The sequence below is a fragment of the Neoarthrinium moseri genome (genome assembly GCF_022829205.1).
Source record: "Neoarthrinium moseri strain CBS 164.80 chromosome Unknown scaffold33_Wmoseri_CBS_16480, whole genome shotgun sequence".
In the NCBI taxonomy this organism is placed as follows: Eukaryota; Fungi; Ascomycota; class Sordariomycetes; order Amphisphaeriales; family Apiosporaceae; genus Neoarthrinium; species Neoarthrinium moseri.
Genome location: NW_026055147.1, coordinates 36,966 through 58,130, shown reverse-complemented (window position 1 = coordinate 58,130; position 21,165 = coordinate 36,966). Strand labels below are relative to the sequence as shown.

The window sequence follows — 21,165 nt, the reverse complement described above, 5'->3', positions numbered from 1 at the left end:
CAGATAATCAATATATACACTAAACATATATATCTCTCACTGCTGTCCGATGTCCGAATGGCCTTCTGGGGCCATCAAATCTGTTTCTCTAACATTGTCACTCGACTCCTAAATTGAACACAGCACCTATAGATCACGCCTTTCTAAGTCAGGTTCAGTGGGTACATCCCCGCGATCCCTGGCAAGATCTTCTGCGAGAGACATAATGGCTCTGCATGAACACGCCATAAATAAGTCCCTAGATCTTTCCGTAACCGGCATTTGATGAGACCGCCTTGGCATCATTCGCACTAGATGCCGAAGCGATGTTCTTCCCAGAGAAGTTGGACAAGAACCCGGTGTTCTTGATGTTGAAGGCGCCCGAGCTCCCAAATGCGTTGATGACACAGCTGCGGCCAAGGTATGAGGAGCACGCAGCGTTGCTGGTGCTGTCGGGGCTTGTGAAAGCTTGGCCGGCGACGCCACTTGCGACGACATTCACGACGTTCTGGAAGACGTTGCCCTCGGCGAGGACCATGCCGCCGGCGTCGATCTCAAAGGCGTGGCCATTGCTGTCGCTCTGGTAGAAGTAGTTGTTCACGGCGTGGAGCAGGGTGTTCCCACCGACCTTGGGGGCGCGGCCGGAGAAGTGGTGGACGTAGTTGTTCTTGAAGGTGACCAGGTCCTGTGAGCCGAGGAATAGCACGTTCCAGTAATGGTAAGTGTCGCAGTTAGGCGACCATGACGTGGTGCCATCTATGTCACAGTTGGATATGGTAACACGGTTACTGGCGTCGGTACCCAGCACTGCACCTTGTCAATTGATAGCTCTATTGAAACTTATGCTGGCCATTGAGTTCATAAGCGGACGTGACTTACCGATGTGCTGTCTGCCAATTAGAGATGTGGAAACATGGTCAATCCAGACTGGCGATTCAAGGTCAGTATATTTTTGTTGTGTATTCGAGAACTCGATCTTGTTGTGGCAGGAAGTTTAATCGTAGCAACTCACCCAGGTCACAGTTGTTCAAAGTTATAGCGTCGCCTCCCCAAACATATCGCGGGTTAAGATTATATATCTTAACGTTTTGGATGATAACGTTCTTGGCGTTGATGATTCTCAACCCCTTGCCCTGTAGGTGGACCTGTTAGTATACGAAACTGGCAAACCATGTTTTGGGTAGGCAAATACCTTGATGACGCCTGAAGAGCCCGAGCCAACGAGAGACTTGTTCGAACCAACGGTGATTCCAAGAATACCAGCCTTGTCGTATGAAACCGAAACATCAGGTGCGCTGGCTTCGTAGTTGTCACACCACGAGTTCTGATTTATAGCCGTCTGGCAAGAACTGCCAGTTCCCCACGGTGCACAACCGGTACCACTTACGGTACCCTCAGTGCCGGTGAAGTCGAAGGTTTTGGTGAGAATGATGACGCGAGGCGAGCTGTCTCCCAAGTACGAGACCAACTCGGCGTTGGTGGTAGGGTAGACGGGAGTGGCCGAGCCGCCTCCTGTCACGCCCTTGGCGAAACCCTCTGCGGACCCTGTGACACCAGCTGCCGCGGCACAAGGAACGAGTGCCGTCAAGGCAAAGGTGAGAAAAGGCTTAGAAAACATTGTTACGCATGGGCAGCAGGAATGGTTCAGCCGACTTGACTTTGAGTATCCGTGTTATGAAAGTGGGTAGAGTCTCACGGCGTCAACATTACGACAAACAACAGAGCTGTCCGCTTTATGTCAACTAAAGATCAACGTATGATTCAAGTTGTTCCCAATTCCATTCTGATTTATTCCATCCACAGTTCTGCTTCAAGTGTCAAGTGACTCTAGTTGAGTTGCTTCTGGCAATCTCCTTGCAGCTGATTGGTGGTTTTTACTCCCTCAGGATTTCCGGCAGGGGAAGTATGGAGACCACGCAACTCCCGGCCCCACGAGACCTGACGCAAGAATGGTCCTTGGCTCCGGGCACTGTCAAAGGTATAGTCGGTTTTGGCCCATGGCTGCGTGCAAAGCTCATTGGTTCCGACTCTGAGGCTCATAGTTTCCTCATTCTTGGCAGCTATCATGGCTGGCATACGTTGCTTGACAGGTGGGCTGGTGGAACCCAATCCGCCAGGGGTTCTTCTGATCACATTGTAAACATAAGGCCGGCTTTCCTTGATTGGCGGCCGTTCAACTCACGTATCTTTCAACTCCGCTCCCACGAAAGCGTCGAAGCACAACCTCGACTGTATAAACTCTTTTCCTTGAACGCCCCTTGAGCGCGTCCCTGCCCCTGCCACGGTGCCCTCCACAAGGAGCTGATGCTACCGTTGTATTCTCTTGCCAGCAAGAGAATAAGCATGTGGCACTCTCTCTTATGAGTACGCGACCATCCAAGGATGAGTATACAATCCTTGAGCTAACAATAGCTACAAACTCCAGCTTGCACTCATGTCCGGTTAACCGGCAGGCAGCATTGAATCAGCGTAGGCGACCAACAACCCCCTATGTTGATTTTCCCCCTATTGCGAAGCGTCTCGCTTCGAGTGTCGCGCACATGGATAAGTGTTCTCCAGTAGAACTCATAGACTCTTCAGAACCAAATGGACCTACGGAAGGCTCGGCTTTATCTGCACTTGCTCAAACCTGATGATATGTAAATGATCAACTAAATTGTGACTAGTCAGGGAATCATGTGGCTGTGAGGACTTTGCGGGAGGTTTTTGTCACGAAAAGTGACATGTGAACCTACCGGCTGCGATATACCCTGTCGTACCGAAGGGCAGACTGGGTTGTGGTGTTCACATCACACACCGATGCATCATTCTTTATGGTGGTTCTCAATCATCAAAGATACACAATTTCCAACAAATCATACAAAACTACCAATCGCCAGTATCTATTATTTTTTTCTTTTGGCTATCAGCGCCGACCCGAAGTTCCGGGGTCCCCAAACCGAGCCGTAGTCGGCGGTCCATTTGCAGATGCCTTTGGATCGCGCGCGAGGGATCGGCTTCCAGACCGGGAATACGCTGACGACCGAGAGACTCCGGGGTCCTTGAACCGAGCAGTTTTCGGCGGCCCATGCGAAGAGGTCTTTGGCTCAATTGAGTGTGGTCGAACCTTCGACGTCGACGTTGACGATCGAGATATGCCAGGGTCCTTGAAGCGCGCTGCGGTCGGCGGCCCGCTTGCAGACGTTGATGGCTGTCTTGCTGGTAATCTGTGTTGCGACCGAGAAGCTGATGGCGACCGAGAAGACGATTTTGCGCGAGAAGAGGATTTCGCGCGAGAAGAGGATCTAGAAGATCTAGGTGATCTCGACGCCGCTCGCACCGAACTTCGCAACGGCGGAAGCCGGGGTGCAGGGGAGGCTGCGTGGCTTGATGAACGGGAGCTATTAGCCATGATACTTATAGAGCTTGTACTACGATTATCTACTATCTCTGATGTTGCCGGGAATATAATTTTCGTGAGAGCAGGGTAATGTATCAAATGGTGTATTGGCCCGAGGATCTTGGATTTATTTTATACTCCTAGATCAGTCTGTGAATTGGTGACGCTTAGGCGCCTGTGATGCCGGGCAGGATGACATCGAGTACGAAGAAATCGCGTCACTGTTGCTAGATAACGAAAAAAAAAAAATTCTGAATAGCGCTGTGATACACGGCATGATTTCTACTTAGTCTGAGAACTTCTTGTTAGTAGCAGGATATCAGTGAGTCTGGAAGCAAGCGCGGGTTCTAGGGACCAATAGAGACTACATATGTATGTTTCAACGTTTCAAACATGTTAAGTCACCCTTATATGGATACTCCAACAAGCGTCTGCCTAAGTAGACTTGTGAATTTGCGGCCCGCTCACAAATAACATCACATATAATATATGTTGTCTTCCTAACGGATCATCGAAATTGTATCTATCTATAATTCGACCGACTAAACATGTGCCAGAAGGTCTGTTGGGTTGCGCCAAACTAGAAGCAGTTCTCTCCAACCTTATGCTGTTGATGAAGCTGATTTTTCCCCCGGAACGCCGTGCAATGCAAATCTACCCCTTTTCCAAAACACAAACCCCCCTACCTCGACGCTAGGTATCAGAACAGCGGCTGTCTCCCCCGCGCGTATCCTCCTGTGACCACCTTACAACAGCTCAAAGTCGTCGAGCTTGTCCCTGTACTTCATGATGTTGCGCTTGACCTTGCTGCCGACGGCCCAGGTGACAAAGTCCTCCATGCTGCGGGTGACGAGGTAGGCCGGGTCGGTGATGGCGTCGGTGCCGACGCGGACGTGGCCCTGCTCGATCATCTTGGTGGCGGCCTGGACGGTCTCGGCCATCTTGAGGCGGGTCATGACGACGGGCAGGCGGCGGCGGGCCAGGGCCGAGACGGTGACGCCTTTCTCGACGGCGCTCAGCTTGGACGTCGACGACAGCACGCCCATGTCGTACAGCTTGGCCAGCAGCAGGTCCTCGTGCCGGCGCCGCGTGGCGTTGTCGGGCGGCAGCATGGTCAGGCGGTGCGCCAACTTGCGGATCGAGCCGCACAGGCGGTTGTAGCGGTGGTAGTCCTCGGGCTTCTGGATCATGTACCGGCGGATCTGGGAGCGTGCTGGTCAGTCATGGTTCCTCGGTCTGGCGGACTGGCCGTGGGGAAACGTACGACGGCGGCATCGCGGTGGTTGTTGTCCTGCTTGTAGGTGACAAAGTCGACCTTGCGCAGGAGCTTCTGCTCGTGATGCTTGAGTTTGCGCACCATGGCTGCGGCTGTGGTGGTTGCGGTGTCTGTGACCTCTCCCTCAGTTCAGTGAATGCATTCACTCACGATGGCCAGTCGGCCGGCCCTGGGAATATTTTCTTATCGATAGTCAAGCTGAAGCCCCGCTACGGCGCGGGTACTGTACAGTATGCAACTAGCGCGCAACTAGCGCTGAGCGATAAGATATGCATCAATCGGAACCGTCTCCGGTTCTCCCGGCCTCTGCTGTCAGCCCCGGTGCACACCTGCAGCTGGTATCGGATTAACGGGGCCGAAATAATTTATGGGCGCGCGACTCGACTTCGACGTCGACCTCGCAGTAGGGAAGGTCGGGATAGCTTCAGCCATTTGCCATTCCACGCAGCACAGGCTCGCCAGACTGCCCAACATGCCTCCGAGGTTATCACTGCTGGATGCCGCAAGGCAATCCGTGTCCCTCATCAGGACTCAGGCCTGCCAATTCTCGCAGACAGCCTCGTCACTAGCCAGTGAGTGCCCCCTGATGCCGATATATAATATTATACCATGGCAATCGCCATCTTTGCCGCCCGACCGGTCACTGACACAGCTCTGCCCCACCAGTCCGCCGTGACCTCCGATCCTCGACAGCACGCCTGATGGACCTGGACTCGTCGTCCCCCTCGTCCTCGTCCACGTCCCCCCAGCAGCAGCAGCAGCAATCGCCGCGGTCGCAGCCGACGTCGGCCGCCGAGAACGTCTTCACCATCTTCCAGCGGGACCGCAACAACCGGCGCAACGGGGGCGGCGTGGCGGGCGAGCAGCGGGTCGGCGGCGCGTCGTCGACGGCCAGCGAGCTGCGCAGCAAGAACACGGCCGAGGAGTACATGCGCCAGATGCCGCGCCGCTTCAACATCGGCGACCTGTACGCGCCCCACGACCTGAGCCCCGTCGAGGCCGCCAAGCACCGCAAGATCACCACCGTCCAGCGCGACCTGGTCGACCTCCTGGGACTGCGGCCCCAGGACATGTACAGGGTAAGTGAGCTCGGCCGGTGAACTTGGAACAGGAAGAGACAAAAGAGAGAGAGAGAGAGAAAAATAGCCGGCTGACGTTTCACACTAAACACGCAGAACTTCTCCTTCATCTCCGAGTTCATCACCCCCCACGGCCGCATCAAGAAGTCCTACTATACGGGCCTGCGGCCGGTCAACCAGCGCAAGCTCGCCAAGGCCATCCGGCGGGCCGTCGGCCAGGGCCTCCACCCCAGCGTCCACAAGCACCCGGAGATCCTGATGCGCCAGCGCAACGTCGCGGGTGCCCAGACCATGGCGACCGGCAGTCTGGGCAACCACTACAAGGTGTAGTTGGGACGGGGGCCAGACAAGATAGGCAGGCAATATGCAAAGGGTAACAGGAGGGATGCGGCGGGGTTATCAGAGACAGGATAGAGCGAGGGAAGGGACACCACGAGGAAAGGGGGGAAAAGTGTAAAGTAAAGAGCAAGGTCACACACAAAACAAGACCCAAGGGGGGCGGGCGTCTTTGTACAACAGCTTTCGCTTTTCATGGATTTTGTACAGATACAAAAGCATACATACGCTTACTATCCCCGTGTATAGATTTGCCTCTCTTTAGCTTTTTGTACATATTACATACAGCCCGTCAACATCACATTCACATGACACCTGGTTGGCTCACCATCAGGCCTTCCACGGCCGCAGGAACTGGAACGTCCGGAAGCCCTCGGCGTCCCGCCTCCTCTTCTTCTTGCTCAACTCCTTCCAGGCGTGCGGGAACTCCGTGGTGGCCCAGGCCTCGAAGGCGTCTTTGAAGTCGTCGTTGGGCAGAGCGTTGTAGACGACGCCGAGGCTATACGCACGCGCAGATGGGTCAGCAAATCGTGGTCCGCGTGCAGACGGAGTAAAAGAGAAAGGACTGGAAAGGGGGCAGACATACGCCTGGAAGTTAGGCCGTTCTCCCACCTCGGCCTCCATCTCCTCGAGGATCGTCCTGGCCTCCTCGGCAAGGCTGTGGCTAGCCAGCGCTGCCGCGTACGCCACCGCAACCTTGGGTGGGATGTCGATCTCCATCGTGTTGAGCTTGGCCCAGAGCTGCTGTGCCGGCTCGATGCCATACGGCGTGGCCTCGTACGTCCGGAAGATGATCTCCAGGGACTGGTACGAAGGGCCCTCGATGGAGTTGTCAATGTCCTTCCAGAAGTCCAGCGCCCTGTCAATTTCGTCACTTGCCGTGTACGCAATCATCAGGGCGTTGTAGAGCCTCGTGTTCGGCTGTATGGTGGTGTCCATCTTCAGCATGTTGTGGATCATCTTCAGACTCTCGAGATCGGGACAGCGCCCCAAGCCCTCGAGGGCCCGGACGTATATGTCCAGGGTCGGACGGTATATGTGGTTGCTGTGCTGGCGCATGTGGCCGAAGACGTGTGCAGCCATGTCTGCCCTCTTCCTGGCGTAGAAGGCATCCATGATCTGTACCCGGTCCTCCAGCGCTGTGTCCGGGAAGAATTGACGCAGTAGTGCATAGGCATCCCACACTCTTGCGGTACTGTTGTTTTTGTCCAAACAGAAACCCACAAAGGCCTTGGACACCAGCGCGCGCTCCTCGGCGCTGAACTTGACCGTATGTAGTGACAGGGTATCGATCACCTCGTATTGTTCGTCGTTGTTGAGGAACGCTATGCAAAGCGACACCACCGTATCTGGCTCTAGTGTGGCCGAGAGCTGCTCCAAATAGCTTGTGATTTCCAGTACTCGGTCATAGTTGGGCTCTGGAAGTGCACACAGGTCACGAATCACCTTGTTGAGGACCGGCCAGTCGCCCTCGTCGCCCTCAAAGTCCTGTAGCGAATGGAAGGCCGTGAAGGCGCCGTCCACGTCTCCTGCGCGTATTCTGTATTGCACCTGAAGGCTGAAGAATCTGCGATCGGGCTCGAGCCCCAGCCGCGAAACGAGAGCCGTCATCCTCTCGGCGAGGTACGGATCGCCTTTATCCATGGCAGCTTCGATAAGCGCGTTGATGATATTCATATTTGGTCGGAACTTGGGATCAGGGTTGCTCGTGACCATGCGCTCAATGTGCTCGGGTCCCTTTCCGAGCAACAGGACGGCGAAGCGGTATATAAGATGCACAGCTTCCTCGGCGTAGTGCGTGTTGGCGAGCGCTTCGAGGTTGTTGGCCAAGTCCTGATACAGGCCCACCGCCCAGTCGCGGTCTCCGTTCCTGATGGCACACAGGAACACCTCCGAGTACGTCCGCTGAGTGGGTGTGACTCCTGGCGTAGTTTCTGTCGAATCAGCATTGTCCAGGTCTTCTTGCGCTCGGTCTTCCAGATACGAGCCTTCGGGCTCGATCGGTCGGTTGAACCACTTCTTCATTTTGTCCAGGTTGTCCTGCCGTGCGTAGAAGACCGTCATGATCTCGTGTACGCTGCGCCCGAACTCCAGACTCGCTTTTGATTCAAAGGATTGTCGCAGGCGCAGGAGTTCTGACTCTCTGCCCTCCTCTGCCAAGCCTCGCAGCACGGGTATCCACAGAGCCTTCCTCCGGCCGTACCGTACTTCGCCATGTTGCATGAATTTGTCCCAGTTGCTCAGCAGATGATCCATCGCCTCCATCGACCGCCCATACTGTGTCAGGACTCTCAATAACCCCGCTGTATCGAGGACTAGATCGACCGCCTCGCCTCGCTGGCCCTGACTTGCCGGGCCACCCCGAGACTGGCCTCGCCCCTGATGTCTCTCGGAACGTTTGCGGATGCCGAGGAACAGAGCCTTGGAGAGCTCGACCAGCTCGGTGGGGTCATCCCTCGGCCTTATCCTGAGAGCATCCTGTGCCGTTCGCAGATCCGGGATGCCCAGGCCGAAAGCAGAGTCGTCTTCGAGGGATTCGCTGAGGTGGTTGAGCACATGGTGGGCAAGGCGGGCCTCGAGAGCATTGACGGGGCGGCGCTTCAGCTTCTTGTGTCTGAAGAAGTCGCGGAATGCCTTGGCCAGCTCCTCCCTGGGCGGCGGGCGAAGGTTCTCTTTTATGTGGGCGCCGTACTTCAGCAGCGACTCGAAGCCGGGCTCAATCTCGGGCTCCTTGAGGATACGGGGGGCCTTCTGGAACATGCCGAACAAGGTCCTCCGCTGGACCGGCCGGACGACGCGGTGGGCGAGGGGATGTCTGCGCAGAGACGGTCTCGTGGTCGGGCATAGCGGCTGCAGGCCGGGGCCCTGGTGGGCACGCAGGCGGCGCAAGACATGGCGAGTCAATTGCGACCGCATAGTGGGTGGTTGGCTATACGTAGGTGCTGCTGCGTTCCATTGGTAGGTTTGAGATGCGGTTAATCGGCGCGGGCTTCGATGTGAGCTGGGCCGAGCATGGCTGGAGCCGTTGGATGGTTGATCTGGTGCTGGTGCTGGTGCCGTACGCTTCTCTCAGCGAACCCTCGACTTTGAAGCTTGCCCCCGTCAAAAAAAGATTGGAGCTCATCTAGCGCGCGTCATATCGCGCCCCCAAAGCTCCTCCCCGTTAGCAGCGGCGAAAGGGCCAGGGGGTTCCTAGTTATGTAATTAAGCGCCTAAGTTAGTTAACTTGGGTACTGGACTACCTTATAGTATACAGTGTACAGTATTTTGACCACCAGTCAATTCTGCCAATTTGAATTTGCTGTTATTGCCGGCAGCCGCTGCCAGCCCATGGGAGTACAACAGCTGCCACGTACTGGTGACCCTCTTGACATACAGGGAACAATGGCGGCTTCTCTCAAAACTCACTCAGGAGAGAAAGTCGCCCGAGTTGCCTGACTGCATCATGAATACGACATAAAGATCAAGGCTGTGAAGGGACACAAAAAGAACTAGGCCGTCTGGATTCAGCTTTCCATTTCAGTGTCAACATCATGGCACTGAACCAGATAGGGATAACATGATCTGTATTAAAGACTACTTCCTCGGTGGTCATAGGCTTATAGTCCTAATACTCCTTACTCAGCAACTCACGGTACAAGCTTGTTGTTGTTCCGATCCTCTGTCTGCTCTCCTCATCACGCTCCAGGTCCCACCGGACATGCTCAGGGTTTGGTTTGAGAACCAGCCGAGGATTTGACCTTGCTCTGCATGTGAGAGCCGTGGGCTTCCTCGAGCTCCGCTTTCTTGGGATCTGCGGGCTGCACTTTCGGTCCCGTATGTGAGTGGTGCTCGCGAGTGATGCCCGAGACCGTTCTTGTCGTGGAGGGAAGATCTGGACTCTCTTTTTTGGCGGGTGTACTTCGAGGCTCGGTGCCCCTGAGGTTTTGCATCTCGAACTCTTCGTATGGTCGAACTTTTGAGTGTGCATGCGATGCATGGTCTCTCGAGTGGTGTCGTAGGTTGTAGTCATCTTCAATATTACCAACCTCGATGACTGAAGAGTCATCATCTACTTCTTCAGGAACACTCTGCCCTATGAAGCAGTCTCGCTCTACGAACGGAGGGGGCGTGTTCGATGCATGGGTGTGCCCGATGCCCGCAGGGGTCTGCACGATGCCCTCACGTGGGAGCCGCGAGTCCTCATCGTCGGTCGAAGATCCGTAACTGTTCTTGCTTTGGACGCTCCGCTTGCTTACTTTCCGGACGAGGTCGGTAACCATGGCACCCCCACGATGCAGGTCTTCCAGCATATCCTGGCCTCTCTGTCCAAGTTCGCGGCGGGCGAGGTCAAGCGCCTGCCGGTTGAGATGCGCACTCTGGTCGATAAGAAGATTTCTCTTGCGTATTTCAGTCCATCGAGTCAAGGCACCAAGTTCAAGAATATTCACCCGCCGGTTCTTCTCCAAAGGATTTCCGATAATCAGCGGTCTCCAGTCGATCTTTTCCTCGGGGACGTCGTTGCGGTCTTTGCGATCGGCAGACTTTCGGCGGCGCAAAGTGCTCCTGCGTTCCTCCGTCCACTTGTCCATTTCCATTGTTCTGGATCTAGGGATGATCTGAACCTGCCTAAAGCGGGCCAGGACGGCGAAGAGCAGCAACGTCAGAAGGAGAAGGATAGAAGCGACAACAGCAGTTGCGGCTCGTTGGCCAAGGCTCCGTTGAGCAATACCACCGATGCCTGTTGCGCCCGCCGCAAATATAAATCCCAGGCTGTGTATGACAGCGTAGCCCGCTTGAACCCTGGGAAACGATGAGTAGTTGGTTTTTTTGAGACTCTTTATGCTTTTGGATCGCCCAGTCATTCCTGGCTGCAGGTCAGAGCAATCCCAAGTCTCCATCAGGAAGCCATTGCATTCAGCAATCGCTAAGCAGGACGAAAAGCCCACGATAGCCGCGAACAGACATGGGAAGAGCAAGTGTACGGGAGGGCCGAATGAGACCACGGCATACATCACGCCTGCAATTGGCAGGATGATTGTGAAAATCGCACGGCGCACTAGATGCGAGGTCCACGTTAACTTCTTGTCAATCGTCAGCTGGTTTGATAGTGAAGGATGATGCCTCGCACGTGAAAAGAGGTTCGCCTTCTGGAAAGGTACAGCTGCCATGGCGCCGATGGCTACCGAAGATACTGCAGCGCCGACATATGTAGCCCTGAGTCTGTAGTACCTTGATGTCAACGATCCAAGGAGCTTCCGCAGTCAGTAAGGTTGTCGTACACCATACGGGGTACAGCTGCTTACGATGATGACCAAGACTACCTGTGCATAAATCCAAGCCAAGTATACAGCCATGATAGTGAAGCCAGGCTGACGAAGCATCTCTAACGAGAGAGCCGCGCCGTGCCATACTTCCTGTCCCCACCATTTCGGACCGTCTTGGACTCGGTGCATCATGATCTCACCACGCGCCACGCGGCGGGAAACTCGATCGCCAGTCCTGGATTCTGCCACCGATCGCCTCCATGCAGAGCGGCGTACCTCAGGTGTCATGACGTTCAGCATTAAGACGATGGCGATCAATATGATGCTGATGTAGAATCCCCACGCAGGTGCCAGGTTGTCGATGATCAGAGCACCCACCATGAATCCAATACTCAGAGAACCGATGAAGCACCAGGTCCATACCCCAAGCCACACTCCTAGGCCACCTCCATGCCTTCGTACATCGTGTTCGTCAACAACCTCTTGGTGGGGATTGCTGCTCATTAGGGATGCGCCAAACAAGTCGGTTAAAGTGGAGTGAAAGTTCATGTTTGCAAATCCCAGGGAAACACCCATGAAGCCTCTTGGGAGTAACAGCGCCCATTTCCATGCGTTAGTCCTCGCAGATCGGTGGACGCTTACTGTTATGGCCTGGGGGAATATGAGAGGCATTGCAAGAGCCAGACCTGATAGGATATATGGACGACGACCATGCAATAACGGCAACGGCCAACAGAAGAATGTCGGTAGTGCCATGCCAAGATACATTGCCACGTTGCCTAGAATCGCAATGTGGTTGGTGTCGGCAATGTAATACTGAACAGCAGGAACTACTCCTGCGTAGATGCCTGTGAGAATCCCAATCAAAGCAGTCCCGAGACAGACCACGATGGCCACGAACCGTTTCCGTGCCACAGACCAGTCTCTCGCAATGGGTTGGCGGCGATACGATTTGGTTAAACTGAACTTCGCATCTTTTATACTGACATGGGATCTTCCGCGCAAGCTGACGATTCGCAGGTCACGGCCTCGCTTGGAGGGTGTTCGTTGGTGTATGTTCCCCGTGTTGCCTACGAGAGGAGCTGTGTAAGCATGGTCTTGTGGGGATTTCAACTTGCTGACTGTTCGAGATCTTGGCTCACTCTGAGATGGTGTTGTGAACTCAATAACATCGTCTGATGCGCTGCCGTCCAAGCTGCAGATATCTGTGGGTGCGCGACGTAGCATAGAAACATTCTTATCCTGTTTTATAGCGTACGCCATATGGTTGTTGGAGAGTTTTCGCAAGTTTCTAGAGCTTTCACGGGCCGTGATGGGGGGAGCGTGAAAGACCCGGATGTATTCGCGGACCTCTCTGCTGTTTGGTACAGCCTTTGTGTGAGGTTGAGTAATCCTTCCCTCATTATCGTCTTCGTACGCCAAATGAGTATCATATGAGCGTTGTCTTTTGAGCTGTTTGTCCGGTGGAGGCATTGGTAAGACTGGACTCCTTCGGGAACGATCAGCTCTTCTATAGTACTTCGGTTGACGGCGAAGGCTGGATCGTCGGTCAGGTGGAGCTGGTCCTCTGACTTTACCATCGCAATTGTCCGGCATCACGAGCCCGTGGCGCTTGAGAGCCCTGAAGGAAATTGCGTCGCAGCCGTGAATAAATCCCTCGTTGGCTCCCACAAAGACTATAGGTTGCCTCATTGCCAGATCAGCCTTGTCCTCGTCTTCAGTAGACATATCTTCTTCAAGACTTTCATGTATACTGGGTGGGTGGGAGCCGTGATGGGATGATTCCATGGGACACAAGTGAAGATGGTCATCGTCCACATGCCCTCGGTCCTGGCCTGCAACCTCATTTGCGATGTGCAAAGCTTCGCTCAGTAGCTGCTCCAGGTTTCTCATCGCTTCATTCATGGACCCGGAGTCTGTCTCATTCTGATCAGAGAAGGTAGTCACTCTGGTGGTCAATGCACTACGAGCATGGTCTGGAAAGTCTTCATGGGCCTCGTGACGCGGGTGCTGCTTCCCCGGTAACTGGGTGAATTTAGGAGTGTAGGGCCTCCGTGGTTTGAGAAGATCTCGAATCCACTGAACCGCTCGCTTGCGATCCAATCCTTCGGGGAAGAATCTTTGCTTGAGTTGATCAGCCGTTTCGGCGGACAACAACTCATCTTCTGATAGCCTGCGTTGTTCACCGTTGCGTGTACGTTTCCATTCGTCAAGTCGATCCCTCAACATGTCAACTGTTAGTGACCGCGGCAAGACGTCCATACCGACAGAAGTATCCTCCGCTAGGTTTTTTTGCTCCATACTGGAGGTAAAATCACCCGGACTGATCATCCTTTTACCCTCCAAAGTTGTTCCATCAGATGCACTCCTATCTGACGCTTGGGTGCCGGGCATCCCAGTTTTCAAATGGGCATCTCCAGACTGTGCGACAAGCTTGGATTTGTCTCGTATCATGATGCCAGACTCCACATGCTCCTCGAAACTTGCAGGTAAATCCTGGCTTTTGTCTCCAAATCCAGGGAGAAATCCCTAATAGTTCGTTGGTTTGGAGGTCTCTCGATCTTCTTGTGAGGCCTCATGCATTGCTGAGATGTCATGAAAGGGCTGCACTTTCCCAACCCAGGAGTGCCCCTCATGAACTTCATTGGGGTAATTGTCTGGATTACCTGCGAAGAGTGTTGAATGGTCTGTAAGAGGGCGAACCCTTGATTGCCCATGATGGCCATCATGGTGGTGGTTTTGTGCTTGCGAATCGCCCACAGCAAACGGAAAGTTGTCATCGCTGTCCGTAGCCGTTTTGATTTCGCCTTCTAGAGCAGGGCGAACTTTGGAAGCACCATGGTGGCCCCCATGGTTATGCTGTCCATGGCCACCAAACTCTTCTGGCGAAGGGTGCAACATCATCGTTACTGGGTCGGTAGGCGTCAGAACCGGAGGGACAGGCAGGTCCTTCTCGCTGGATTCTCCTTGAATGTTTCCGACTTTGAGCAGAGCATTTCGATAAACAGTCTTCGAGCCAGTGGAGCGAAAAAATGGGGGTCGATTGCTCACAACTCTTAGTGATGGATTCGAATCGCTTGGGCGAAGACTTGACAACGAGACATCCGTGTCCTTGGCGAAGGTCACCGGACTGTGATTTGGCTGCACCATTTTGTGCGGTAAAGGTAACCTTCGCGTCGTTCTTCTGTCCTTTATTTCTCTGGCTGGGATGAACCCAAAAGCATCAGTGGAATGGAACGGAGCTACTCTGGTCTAATCCAAGATCACAATGCGACCACTGATGAGGAATTCGCAAGGTCATGCAAAGGACAGGAACAGCTAGGGAAGCGAGGACCCTCGCAGCCTGAACAGCATCCAGTCAAAGAGACAATGTTGAGGCCCAGCTCGAGGACGTCAAGGTTGAAGCAAAAATGCCGATATATATGTAGCGTAGAATACAGGTGCTTGAGAGCGAAGGAGTATAGGGGAGAAGTATGATGAGGTAGTAGGGGTAATGTTGAAGACACGCGGCCAAGCGGGAATAAATTCGCAGTCTGAATGGCAAAGACAAACATGCTGTCTTTGCCTATTGCGCAAGTGACACCTTCTTTGCACTGGGTCACTCTTGCTTCCGAAGTTTCTGATTCAATAAACATGCACGAACCTCAACATCCGACAGCAACCACGGCAATCGGCATTCAATCTTCAGATGATACTGTTTTTGGCCGTATGAACTACCAAGATATATATTGAAGTATATGTTGGTCCACGTGTTCCTGGCGATTATATGCCTCGAAGTGCAACAAACACCCCAGGCTGTAGATATTTTAACAGCGGCAGTGGTATTGCTCCGTAGGATGTGCATTGCGAGATGAATAGACCATTACAAAGCTTGACCCCCGACGCACACAGGCACTCGTTCTTAACTGGTTGACATGTCAACAGTACTTTTCTAATTACTCACCTAGGTATGCGGCCAATTGTTGCGAAGGAGATCATAGTCTGTTTCTACCAAGGAAACATCAGTTGCAGGGGCGCCGGCAGTTTATATTGGCTCGGGTGGGTCGCTGTCCGTGTACCGAGTTAGCCGCTGGAGATCCAAGATCTTTGTCGAGGCCCCCAGCAACCCGCAACCCAGGATGGAATCTGGTGAAGATTCCTGTCGGCGCAAGCATGTCTCAGTTCTCACTATGCGTCGGTGATTATCGCTATGTTGATTGGCCTCAGATGTCGTTAATCCTGGGTGACTAGTTAGATAACGATCATACTTGATTTTCCTTGGTCGACGATCACCGAAGCAACTAAGATCCACTGGTTGTTGACTGCGAGTGTCTAGTCCCACGACTGGGCAAGCGTGGCCTCGGGCTCGGGGAGAACAATGACGCCATCATGCGGCCTTGTCGATGCCCGTCCAGCAGGGTTCAACGTTGTCGCAAACATCGAAACACCATCGCCTACCTGAGTACTATATGCCAATCGCATCCTCGGAGGGCACGGCTTCTTTGGTCGTCACTACGAGCAGTTCTAGACGCAAAGAAGAGGCTTCTGCTGACAGAGAGCCAATTGTGTTGGCCCTCTCGAACCCGCTGAGCTGTCAAGGTCAGACATTCGTCGCCTGTCAGCGGCTCCGGCCGTACACCCCTCTGCTCGAAAATAGCTGCCGCCGGGGACTAGCCAATAATGCAAGTGATCATGAGCCACCGAGGGAAGAGAAGTGCGTGATCTAGGCAAAACGGTGCCCTGTCGCTGTTGGTCCGCCATGGCTTAGACCGTGGCTTCTCACTGCATTTGAGGCCAGACACACGCACACAGCCTTCCCGTGCCCTCATTAGCTCCACCCTGCCAGGTCAAGCATGTACCATGGCAGTTATGCCGATGGTGAAGGATTTGGTGCTCCCGCGTAGGCGCGGGAGCTGCGCCACGCGTGACATTGACGACGCCGTTTGAGGTCCTACTGAAGGTACTGGACTGTAGGGCATGTACCTCAGCCTGCCCGAGTCAAGTTGCATCCCCAAACCTGCAGCCAGAGTTGCGGTGCATTGGGGGGGAAAACAAGAATGCTGGTGGCCGGCGCCCACGGAGACCTTGGAAACAACCCTGGCACTTGCCTTGATACGGGAGCAAGACGTGACGAGATAGATGTTTCTAGCAGGATTGTCGAGGGCAGCGGCAGCCTGATGTCGTGTTGGAATGTACCAGAGCAGTGTCCCCCCCATGTCCGGCTGCTATTAGTCACGTCTCACATTTCGAGAAAGCTGATGTGTATTCCTCGCTCCTCTCACCCAAAAGCCCAACCAGCCCACCAGCCCACCAGCCCGCCAGCCCCGCTGGAGCCGACTTACTGACTGACGGGCCCAGGTCCAGTGTACTGCATGACATCCCTCTCTGCCCCCCCGGGCACCCCCGTCTAGCCTGAGCCCCGCCCTCCTGTCCCACCCCGTCATCACCAGCCTTCCCAGATATATCCAGCCGGTCGCTTCTCGTTGCGACCAGCGCACTTTGCTTTCCTCTGCTGTGATTTTGCTGCCGCTTTTTACAGTTTTTCCTCCATCATTTCCATTGCATAGCGAGCGTAGACAGCCTGTTATAGCCGGTGCGCTACCCGCGACGCACCATGTCGTACCACGAGAGGGAGTATCGTCATACTCGGTACAAGGACGACTCATCGGACGATGAGAAGTTCAAGAGCACGACGGTGCGTCGCTACAAGGTCGGTGGCGGCGGCAGCAGCGGCGTCGGATCAACGGCTCGCGTAGAGCGTATCGAACGCTACGAGGATTATGACGACGACCGACGATCTAGATACTCTTACAGAGATGACCTCCGCGACTCGCACTCTCATGTTGGGCGTACGTCTGGCGACATTGTCGAGGTCGATAAGCGCGTAGAAAAGACCTACCTCCCCGAACGCCCGAAATCTGCTTTCGACCCTCCCGTGCAGCGCACTGTCGTGGAGAAGCGGGTCGTGGAACGCGAGGGCTCCGACCTCCGTGACCGCGATCGCGACGACAGGTACCGTGTCATAGAAAGGGAGATCGACTATGGCCGCGAGCCTGAACGGCGCGATAGAGTCATCGAGAGGGAGCGAGAGGTTGAGTACTCCCGGGAGCCTGAGCGCCGAGACCGCGTGGTCCGGGAGACTCGGGAAACGGTTGAACGGGACGCTCCGTTGTCTCCTCGCGACCGGGACTGGGACCGTCGCTCTCGCGCCACTTGGGATGACCGCGACGAGGTAAAGGTCGAGAAGCGGGTTGAGCGCAGGACAGAGGACCACGATGGCCACGTCGACGATGTACGGGTCGAGAAGCGCGTGGAGCGCAGATCTGACGATCATGTCGACGATGTCAAGATTGAGAAGCGCATCGAACGATACCACGATGATGACCACCACCATCACGAGCATCACCACAGCCACAGCGGTGATATCGAGCGCTACAGGAAGGAGACCGAGTACTATTCCCCAGCGGAACCAGCACCTCAGCCCATTGTCATCCGCCAGAGGGCTCCGGAGCCCCAACAAATCATCGTGCAAGAGGCGCCTGCTCCGCCCCCTGTGGTTATCGACAGGCAGCCAGACCCTGGTTACATCGTTCTGAGGGAGAACAACCGCGAGGTCGCTCGTCGTGATCCTCGAGAGGATGAGTACTACTACCGCCGCGAGGAGCGCCGTGATGATAACTATGCAATGGAGCGCTATGACCGCCGCCGCCGAGACTACCCGTCAGATGACGAAGATGTTTATGTCAAGAGGACGGTGATCCGCCGCGAACGCAGTACCAGTTCCGACCACCACAAGAAAAGACACTTGGCAGAGGGCGCACTCGCAGGCGCAGGCCTGTCGGCACTTGTATCGAGTCGCCGAGGACGAGACGGAGAACTGCCGGAACACCGAGGAAAGAAGGTCCTCGCCGGCGCTGCCCTCGGAGCTCTGGGCACCGAGGTCATCCGGAGGGCCCGGAGCGCCTACGAGGATCGATATGGTGAAGAGGATGACTATGACAGCCGACACCGTGCACGTTCCAAGTCGCGATCGAGACTCACAACCGGCCTTGCTATCGTAAGATGACCAACGCTGTGGAAGACTGTCCGCGCATGCACTAACATGACACCCTAGGGCGCTGCTGCTCTTGCTGTTGCAGGTGGCCTGAAATATATGCAAAGCAACAAGATAGAAAAGGAAGAAGCCACCAGGGGCCGAAGCAGGCGCCGATACTCGAATGATTCATATTCGGTTTCGCGGAGCCGCTCCAGAAGACGTAGCAAATCCAACGTGGCCAAGGCAGCAGCAGCAACTGGGTGAGTCTTTGCATTACTCAAATCCTATTTTGGAAGCACAAGATCATCGTTTCGATGGCCATTGCAGCGGTTCTGGGATGCAAGCTGACTTTTCACAAGTGCCATTGCCGGTCTGGTGCAACATTACCGCAGCAAATCACGGGGAGGCTCCCGAAGCAAGTCGCGGTTGAGAACAGGTGCGTGAGATATTGAACCAACAAGCGACTTCTGAACTTACGCGGCATACAGGAGCCGAGATAGCTGCAGCAAGTCTGTCAGGAGCAGCAGCAAGCAAGCTATGGGAGCGCCACAAGGACAAGAAGGCGCGCGAGCACGGGAAAGATGACGAAGAGTACTACTCCGACCGAAGCCGTCGATACAGTGTCTCGCGCAGCCGCAGCCGCAGCAGGTCGAGGGCTCGATCCCTCCACTCACGAGACGGCGCTAATGGAGAGTTAGGCCTCGTTGAATACGGCACAACTCCGCTGTCCCCTACAGGTTATGAGTCGGCGAGTGAAGAGCGCCGCCACCGCCGTCGCCATCGGTCAAGATCACGGTCAGTAGACTCTGATAAGGATACCAAACGGAAGAGAAGTAAGAGCCGTTTGCGGGAGGCTGCCGCGGGTGTTCTTGGTGCCGGCGCTGCCGCAATCGGTATCAAGAAGTATAACGACGCTAAGAAGGAACGCGACAAGTCGAGGGAACGACAGTCACGGGAGAGATCTCCTGACAGAAGAGACTCGGATGAGAGGAGAGCGGAGCGGAGGAGGGATCGAAAGTCTCGCGAGCGGGAAAGGCGGCGTACGTAATTCCAATCTTGAACTCCCATAAGAGCTATACTTACTTACAACTCCCAGGCTACGATGAAGAAGCAGAAACGGGCGGCTATTACTCAGACTACGACCCTGAAGCACCTCCATCTCCGCCGACCGCATCTGGAGGAGCGTTCTACCCGCCAACCGCTAATGGTGCTCCACCACCTGCAGGCCCTGCTCCCTTCACACAACATCCCAACAATTCGACTATGAATGTCAATGCCTACCCTCCGTATAACCCGCAAGACTATGCCAATTATCCTCCGCCGCCAGGACCGCCACCGACTGGTCGCCACGCTAACCACCCGCCCAATAACACTTACCCCCCTACCGGACCTGAGAATGTGAGTCGTCGTCCAAAATATGGTGACAACCAAGTTCCTACTCCCAATCATGACGACCCAGGTTCTAGGGGGGCTGGTGCACAAGGTGCGGAGTTCCCCTGAGTCTGATGCGTTGCACTTCGTTACATTTCTTTAGGTCATGCATGAAGCTGGGATGAAGCTACTGACACGTGCTATATAGATGGTCTAAGGAGGTCCCGCAGTCGGCGCCTTTCCCGTGGCTCTCCACCTTGCCGTTCATCGTCCACAAGTACAATACCGGATAACCCAGCACCCTCAACCAAATCAGTTGCCTTCATCCCACTCTCCCCTCAGTCGAGTCGTACTCTCCGAAAGCTCCACGAATCACACGAACAGAACGAACGCCCGGGTGGTGATGGTGGAGGTCCGCAAGACTCCGCAGCTGACGCAGACAGCCAAGTGGTGCGCCAACGGCGCCCAAATTTGCACCGGCGTCGTTCTGATTCCGATCCATCCTCAAATAGAGCTCAGCTCCAGCGTCGTAGGCGTCGGCGGAATGAGTCCCCCTCGTCTGATGTAGATGATGTCGAGGTTCTACCAGATCGTTTCGATTCAACGGGCCGGCCTCTAGATCCCAGTGACCCGCGCCGTTGGCACAGTAGGAGAGGCGATTTTGAGTACAGTCCGCGCAATAGGAACGGCACTCACGTCCAAGGTAGCTGGGGAATCCAGGGAACGGATCCTGAGATGGTGAACAGGATGGCGCAGGGCGTGGGCAATATCCTACAAGGCCGACAGGGCTGGATGGGTATACTTGGCAATGTGCTCACAAGTCTTCCGGGCCCTAGCGGTAGCGGTAGCGGTAGCGGGAGGGCGGCTCTTGAAGATCAGAGGAGTGACGACGATGATATTGACCGACGAAGACGGAGGCACCGGCGCAGGCGCGACGACGATTCCTAGATCTTGACGTTACCATTTCTCTTGGGGTGATTTAGTGATTTCATGACTTCTGGTGGTGATCTGGAAGCAATTTCAAAAGTGGGAACCGGGCTTATGAGTATGTTAACGATTACGAATGATGAATCTTCTAGGTTGGATCTGTGTATACGGTTGGGGTATGACTTTCAGTTGTTTCTTTGGCACGTTACATTACGACCGATATCCCCTTAGATTTTCGACAAAAATATGATTTTATCTGTGCTTCGTGGAGCGCTTTCAGTATTTGAACTACAGAGAGGACAACTGACTTGGAAGAGCGAAGACCGTGCCATTCACGTTCAGCTGTACTAGACATGTCAAGATTGTGTATATGTGCCAAAAGGAATATACCCATCCGACTGATGTTTGAAACGATATCTTTATATACGCTCTAAATGGTTTGGCTAGTTATGCTATCACGTCAAAGAGAAAATGCACCATTGGTACGAACACTTGTATTCCACGATCAAGAGTTGGCAGCACGTAAACTTCTAAACGCTGGGTACTTCTCTGAAGAC

The 21,165-nt window shown here is 54.5% G+C and overlaps 6 protein-coding genes across 6 annotated transcripts; 2 read left to right on the top strand and 4 right to left on the bottom strand.

Annotated features, from left to right (window-relative positions):
- Window positions 1-238: 238 nt before the first annotated feature.
- On the bottom strand, window positions 239-1,597 carry JN550_008070 (uncharacterized protein; the record flags this gene model as incomplete). Its single annotated transcript, XM_049319992.1, has 5 exons — window positions 239-786; window positions 859-906; window positions 992-1,112; window positions 1,172-1,303; window positions 1,367-1,597. 5 exons carry the CDS (start codon window positions 1,595-1,597, stop codon window positions 239-241), a joined length of 1,080 nt encoding a protein of 359 aa, XP_049169857.1.
- Window positions 1,598-4,104: 2,507 nt separating this feature from the next.
- On the bottom strand, window positions 4,105-4,633 carry JN550_008069 (uncharacterized protein; the record flags this gene model as incomplete). The annotated part of the gene is made up of 2 exons (XM_049319991.1): window positions 4,105-4,560; window positions 4,619-4,633. 2 exons carry the CDS (start codon window positions 4,631-4,633, stop codon window positions 4,105-4,107), a joined length of 471 nt encoding a protein of 156 aa, XP_049169856.1.
- A 473-nt stretch (window positions 4,634-5,106) lies between these two features.
- Window positions 5,107-6,043, top strand: JN550_008068 (uncharacterized protein; the record flags this gene model as incomplete). The annotated part of the gene is made up of 3 exons (XM_049319990.1): window positions 5,107-5,206; window positions 5,301-5,713; window positions 5,810-6,043. 3 exons carry the CDS (start codon window positions 5,107-5,109, stop codon window positions 6,041-6,043), a joined length of 747 nt encoding a protein of 248 aa, XP_049169855.1.
- Window positions 6,044-6,379: 336 nt separating this feature from the next.
- Window positions 6,380-8,965, bottom strand: JN550_008067 (uncharacterized protein; the record flags this gene model as incomplete). Its single annotated transcript, XM_049319988.1, has 1 exon — window positions 6,380-8,965. One exon carries the CDS (start codon window positions 8,963-8,965, stop codon window positions 6,380-6,382), a length of 2,586 nt encoding a protein of 861 aa, XP_049169854.1.
- A 788-nt stretch (window positions 8,966-9,753) lies between these two features.
- Window positions 9,754-14,445, bottom strand: JN550_008066 (uncharacterized protein; the record flags this gene model as incomplete). Its single annotated transcript, XM_049319987.1, has 3 exons — window positions 9,754-11,283; window positions 11,335-13,824; window positions 13,999-14,445. 3 exons carry the CDS (start codon window positions 14,443-14,445, stop codon window positions 9,754-9,756), a joined length of 4,467 nt encoding a protein of 1,488 aa, XP_049169853.1.
- Window positions 14,446-16,888: 2,443 nt separating this feature from the next.
- JN550_008065 (uncharacterized protein) lies at window positions 16,889-20,629 on the top strand (the record flags this gene model as incomplete). Its single annotated transcript, XM_049319986.1, has 6 exons — window positions 16,889-18,331; window positions 18,389-18,570; window positions 18,670-18,746; window positions 18,799-19,350; window positions 19,407-19,708; window positions 20,066-20,629. 6 exons carry the CDS (start codon window positions 16,889-16,891, stop codon window positions 20,627-20,629), a joined length of 3,120 nt encoding a protein of 1,039 aa, XP_049169852.1.
- Between the last annotated feature and the right edge of the window lie 536 nt (window positions 20,630-21,165).